Source organism: Carassius auratus, linkage group LG30F (genome assembly GCF_003368295.1).
Source record: "Carassius auratus strain Wakin linkage group LG30F, ASM336829v1, whole genome shotgun sequence".
Lineage (NCBI taxonomy): Eukaryota > Metazoa > Chordata > Actinopteri > Cypriniformes > Cyprinidae > Carassius > Carassius auratus.
Window position 1 is genome coordinate 2,847,923 of NC_039294.1, and position 6,477 is coordinate 2,854,399.

General features: G+C 34.6%; 1 protein-coding gene across 2 annotated transcripts; it reads left to right on the forward strand.

Annotated features, from left to right (window-relative positions):
• The first annotated feature begins 892 nt into the window (after window positions 1-892).
• hspb1 (heat shock protein, alpha-crystallin-related, 1) lies at window positions 893-5,515 on the forward strand. Of its 2 annotated transcripts, none has more exons than XM_026240617.1 (4): window positions 893-1,374; window positions 3,371-3,434; window positions 4,285-4,458; window positions 4,505-5,515. In XM_026240617.1, the coding sequence occupies exons 1-3, from the start codon at window positions 969-971 to the stop codon at window positions 4,448-4,450; spliced, it is 636 nt and encodes a 211-aa protein (XP_026096402.1). In that variant the 5' UTR covers window positions 893-968; the 3' UTR covers window positions 4,451-4,458; window positions 4,505-5,515. The 2 variants fall into 2 exon arrangements, with proteins under 2 accessions (XP_026096402.1, XP_026096401.1); XM_026240616.1 differs by having other exon boundaries at window positions 894-1,374; window positions 4,511-5,515.
• The last annotated feature ends 962 nt before the right edge of the window (window positions 5,516-6,477 follow it).

The following is a 6,477-nucleotide window of genomic DNA, read 5'->3' on the forward strand; positions in this document are numbered from 1 at the left end:
TTTTTTTTGTTGTTGTTGTTGTTGTTGTTAATTTCTATTTATTATTATTATTTTTGGTTTTGGTTTTACTCATTTCAGTTGACAAAATAATTTTAAGATTTTTTTATTTTATTTTATTTCTCTTAATTTTTATTTAGTTTCGAGTAACAATTAAGTTTTAATTAACACTAATAACCATGCTTCCAAGACATCCTCAGAAGTAAAAATGATTCATAAAAGAAGATTTTTTCTAGCTTTTCTATATTTGTTTGATTTTTACAGTCTATGTTTCCCTGTTTGTCTTCAGTTATATTTTATTTTAAACCATTATAGTTTTCATTAATATATATATATATATATATATATATATATATATATATATATATACATACATACATACATACATACATACATACATACATATATATATATATATATATATATATATATACATACATTTTTTTAGCTTTTTATGTTTTAAAATTTAATATAGGCTACATAATTTTTTTTTTTAATTATATTATGATATTACTATCATTAAGTCTTTCAGTCTTTCTAATTTAAATTGTGACTGTAATTCAGTGCATGAATTAATTATTTGTGAAGTTTACTAGATAATTCTCAAATGGAGTGAAAAGTAACTGTTCTGTGTGTTTGCACTGAATTCCTCCTGTGAATTAGCTCTTGTGTGTGTGGTCACCTGTTGTATCTTTGTGTTATCAGAAGAGAATGTGTTTCTGAGAGAGCCTCAACCATCCAGAAAAGGAATGGTGCCGGCTTTTAGAAGGCCTTTGCCTTGGATTCCGTTCTCATGTGAGGCCGTCCCTGAATAAACATTCTAGTCACTTCTATAAATATCTGGATGGGAGGGGGGTGTTGCATTAGTGTGGAACGAGGAGTGTCAGCTGAGAGCGTTCTTATAAATCTCAGCACTCCCAAACAAGACTTCAGCACTTGCCAGAAAACTTTCAGAGCAAGAAACTTCAGCCATGGCCGAGAGACGCATCCCCTTCACCTTCATGCACGGCCAATCCTGGGATCCTTTCCGTGACTGGTCCCAGGGCAGCCGGCTCTTCGATCAGACCTTTGGGATGCCACACTTCTCCGAGGAGATGCCCACATTTCCCAGCACACACTGGCCTGGATACTTTCGGCCCTATGGATTTCCAGAGATGGCCTCTTTAATGCAGAGCCCAGTGGCTCAGATGCCCATGTCGCCGCCCGCCTCCATGATGCACCCCCCGACCTACAGCCGGGCTCTTTCCCGACAGATGAGCTCGGGAATGTCTGAGATCAAGCAGACGCCAGATTCCTGGAAGATCAGCCTGGATGTCAATCACTTCGCCCCAGAGGAGCTGATGGTGAAGACCAAAGATGGGGTGGTGGAGATCACCGGTGAGCACTTTGCTTCATAATCTCATCATTTAGCCAAAAAAGAACGACTCATACGCTAAAGTCACTCTTAAAAATATCTGAATCTCATTGCATTAGATTCCAGAGTTTTGTAAAGAAACATGCATTCACAAACGAAGCCTGTTTGGTGTGACATGCTAAAACTATAGATGCCAGTATTGTGATTGTTTAGTGGATGAAGTTCCTGTGTGATTCTTTACACCTGCGTGAACTGATTTGTCATGAACATCCACTAAAGATCAGCAAAACACCTGCTCGGTGAGTCTTTAAACATGACGCAGAAAAGTGAACTTACTGTGAAGAGAAAAGATCTTCTCAGTACAATGAATAACAAGCCAAAATCATCTGTGTCTTGATGCGATAGCATGTAAAAAGAAATGGAGGTTTCACCTTCAGGAAGGAAATTAGAGCTGATTGTTCAGTTGTTTTGGAAGGGAAATGTCCAGGAGCTATAGAAGCCCATTTCTGCTACATTAGAAAAACACAACTCTTTTGATAAATCACAATTCTGACATAAAAACTAAATTATGATCAAATCAATGACAAAAACTCAAATCTACAAGATAAACTCATAATTATGACAAGATTTGAGGTTGTAATGATGACCGTTTATGTCATAATTATGACTTAGTATGTCATGTCATAATTGTAACATGTATTTTTTGATTATTTAATATCTCATAATTTTGACTTTTTAACTTCGTAATTTCAACTTCTTAAAAAATATTATGACTTTGTATCATATCTTGTCATAACTGAGTTTTTATCACATAATCATGATTAGTATCATAATTTTGACTGTGATAATTATGACTTTTCATCACATTGACTTGTTATAATTGTTTTTTTTTATCTAAATTATAACTTTAGACTTTTTTGTCAAGTATGAGCCTTTTCTGAACTTGTATTATTTTTATAATATAATTAGTCATAATTTAGTTTTACCTCATAATAATGACTTAGTAGGTCATAATTTCGACTTAAATAATAATAATAATTTAGATTTTTTTTGTTGTACTATTTTAACTTCATCTCATAACTGCAACTTTTTGCCTCATAATTAAGGCTTGTGGTCATTTTGACTTTTTTTTAGAATTTACTTAATGTCTCATAATTTTGATATTTTGTCTTAATTTTTATCTCATAATTATTATGTGCCAAAGCATGTTCTTTTTCTTTTTGTGGGAGAAGTGGGCTTCCCTAAGGAAGAAAGCGTGAAGCAAACAAAGGGCTGCTGCTGGGAGAACTTTTATCCTCTGTAGGGTGGGAGCTGATGTTCCTGAGGAATTCCTGAGATGTGACATAACCCGAGCACAATGCAGTTAAAACAGCATGTGCAGAACGCAGAAGCCAGAGCTTCAGACTCAAGTTCTCATCTCTGTGCCATTCAAGTACAAACATTTTGTATTCTTACATTTTTACTTTTATCTCCTTTGGAAATGCATCAGATTTCAGAAGTGAAATGTTGAGCTTGTGAAGTAATACACACTGGACTTAATGACTCTCATATCTCTCATCGTCTCTGTGGCCGTCTGTCAGAGGCGAGGGTCCTCTGAGGTCTCAGTCGGGTTGTCTAAACAAACAGAGCTGGTGCTGGGTTACCCGGCCGGGTGTCAGCCAGAGTTTAGGGCTTTGAGGAACAGTCGAAGGACAGCGAGGTCAAACACACACTTCTCTGTTACACATTCAAGAAGTGTTTAAGAGAAGGAACAGACACTTGTCACCAAACTGAGGAAACTCAAACATCACACATTATAAGTTCAGTTTTTCTCAATCATCTTATAATGGTTTCGTATAAAATCATCTGATGTATAAGCTGATAGAGCAATGTGGATGGCAGCTCAGATCATTTGATCCCAGGAGATTTTGATGGGAAATGTCCATCTGCTCTCCTTTTAATGAAGTCTTTGCTGTTTTGAAGAATCTGAGAGTGTTTTCTTCTTTTCCATGCGTCTGTCCTCGTCTGATCTGCATGCAGGCAAACATGAGGAGCGGAAGGATGAACATGGCTTTGTGTCCAGATGTTTCACCAGGAAATACACGTAAGTACGGCACACTTGATAGGGAGGATCATGAGTCACACTGTCCCGAGAATACTAAGAGGGTGGGACGTGTTTGAGATAATGGCTCTTGGCTCTTGATTTCACATCTGTTTCTGAAAGAGCTGAAACTCCCTGCAGACCTGTGCTCATGTTTTGTGTTCATTTCTCTTGAGTTTCAATTGCATTGGAATTCTTGGAATTGCATTGGTTTTATTTATTTTAAAAAAAAAATTGCATTAACTACAAAATGTGTGTTAGTGCATGGCAGATACTTCAATTTAAAAAGTGCACTAAAATTGGCATAGAAACAATTTTTACTCGGAAGTTGCTGGTAAATTTTACAAATAAGGAAATGGCCAGTAACACATTGAACTAGACAATAAATTCATATATATATATATATATATATATATATATATATATATATATATATATATATATATATATATATATATATATATATATATATATATATATATATGCATTTTGGGCAGATACTTTAATGACAAAATTAAGTTTAGAAACAAATGTCCCTCAGAGATTGCTAGTAAATTTTATAATTACAAAAAAGTTGCATTAAAAACATATTATTAAATGTGAAATCTTAAAGTAGAATAATTGGAATAGTATTTGCTTGTAAAAAAAAAAAAAAAAACTCCAGAATAGCATTTTTTTTTTTTTTGTAGTAGTAGTAGTAGTAGTTGTTTTTGACCTAAAGAAATATAGAGTACAAATAGAGTATAAAATATTCTCTAGATGAGTCAAATAGATTTCAAACTTGATGTGATGCCTGTCTAAAGATGGCCGTTTGTCTGGAGCTGTGATTTCCTGACATTGTCTTGTGTTGCAGTCTGCCCTCTGGTGTCGACTCTGAGAAGATCACCTCGTCTCTGTCTCCTGAGGGGGTCCTGACCATTGAAGCCACTCTGCCCAAACCTGCCATCCAGGGCCCTGAAGTCAACATCCCTATCAACACAGGCAGCGCAGTGACTGCCAGCAGTACAAAGAAACCCTGAGCGCTACAACACACACACACACACACACACACACACACACACACACACACACACACACACACACACACACACACACACACACACACACAGGCAGATCACTGTGCTACTTTGAGTTTGTTTTCTTCAGCATGAATGCAAATGTTGATACTTCTATTCTTTGTAAACAGCAGGTAGGAGAAGAGGAATTGCCTTATTCTATAACCATATATAAAGCATAAAGACAATCAAGCCTGTTTTATGTGCAATATATATAGTGCATTGCAACATTATTTTCAAGACAGTTAAACATTTTACCCCATTATTGAAATATGTAGTATTTACATATTAAGAACATAATAAAATATAATTGTGCATATATCCTGGGAGCATTTGTTTATATACACTTTTTTTTTAAATACTGTCTGGAGCGATTGATTTTATTCAGTGTGACTACTACAAGACATGAAAATAATAAAATAATGTAAAAATGCAAGTGTTCCTAAAATGTGGAATGAATTATGACAATGACATTTCTTTAGGAGCTTCCCAAAACAGCAGTTTTACCATTTACTGGTAAAATTATGTTTTTTTAATAATATTTATTCATCAAAATGTAATACATTGCTCTGCCTGAATTTTTTTTTTTCTGCTATTGTATGTCACCTTGTTCATGTTTGCTATTAGTGAACGTTGACAATACTGTATTTTAGCCATTGATTTAGGCTACAATATTGTAGCTTTTTTAATTCCATTCATATATGAACCTGAAGAAACTGAAAAGGAAGGATAGCCTGTTTCCTTTTGAAATGAGAAAAAATTATATTCTTGACTTTATCATACAAATAGATTCCACCAGACATCGCCATGCTGTTTAACTGCAGGAAGCACCACAACATGGTTTCCTCACATCAGTCGTCTCAGCCAGAAGAACAGCAGGGAATGTCTTCAGATTGGTATCTTTGGGTTTTGTGAGGCATTGCATACTGTTTTAAATGACTGTAATTAAAGCTTTCACAATCGTGAGCTGTATTTCTGAATATCCACATGGTGGAGTTGGGAATAAACATCTTCAGGCAGTCTGGATTATCTGGTGTTTATCTGTCTGATCACAATTTTTTTATAATTATATGTTGCTACATTTGTACCATATTTAAATCAGTTTTAAAAGAATTACACAAATCCTGACTGTACTTGCGAAGTCATCTCTCTCTTTCTTGAATTGAAACATAAAATCAATATAGATATAGACTGTAACTGTACGAGGTGCCTTAAAATAGCAGCGATAAGACTGAAACTGGTAGAAACCCCTTTAATAAGTAACGCACATTCTTTGAAATGTTTTATGCATGATGCATTTCAGAGTGTAGTCATGTGTGTAAGCTTCATCTGTATGCATGTTTCATGTTCACTGCACACAGTTTTCATAATTGTCAGGAAAATCCTTGTGTTAGTATTACCCTTGCACTTCTGTGGTGAACAAATTACAGACATTTTTAACCCTGTATGGTGCTTTAGGAGAGAATGCAGATAGATCTAAAGGAAACTGCACTGATTAAATTTATTGATTCTGACAGCTCTAAACAAAGATTGCCTTAGTACATAAGCCAACAGACCACTGAAAGTGCAATGTGCTGTTATCATTATTTAATTATAGAATTACCAACTGTCATGCATCTCATCTTCATTCTGTATAATAAAATGATGAAGCATTATAAAAGCAATAACGTATTCCCTATTTGTTTGGATATGTACAAAACCAATATGTATACATAAATTATATAAATAATAAATAATTTTAGGCTAATCTAGATTAACTTAAATTGATGTTAGAATGCATATATTCTAGCTTTATATGCAGAAGCAACTGTGAACTAAAAATATTTCTAGTTGCCTGACATTGGCATAAACCAATGGCATGACATTGAAGGAAATTGTTTGTTCAACTAAATCCAGATGGGTGAAGAGTCCAAAAAACAAACAAATCCAAACTCATTATTTGCTGTTTCACTGCACTGTTCTTCGAAATCTTTACCTCTTTTATTTTTGCA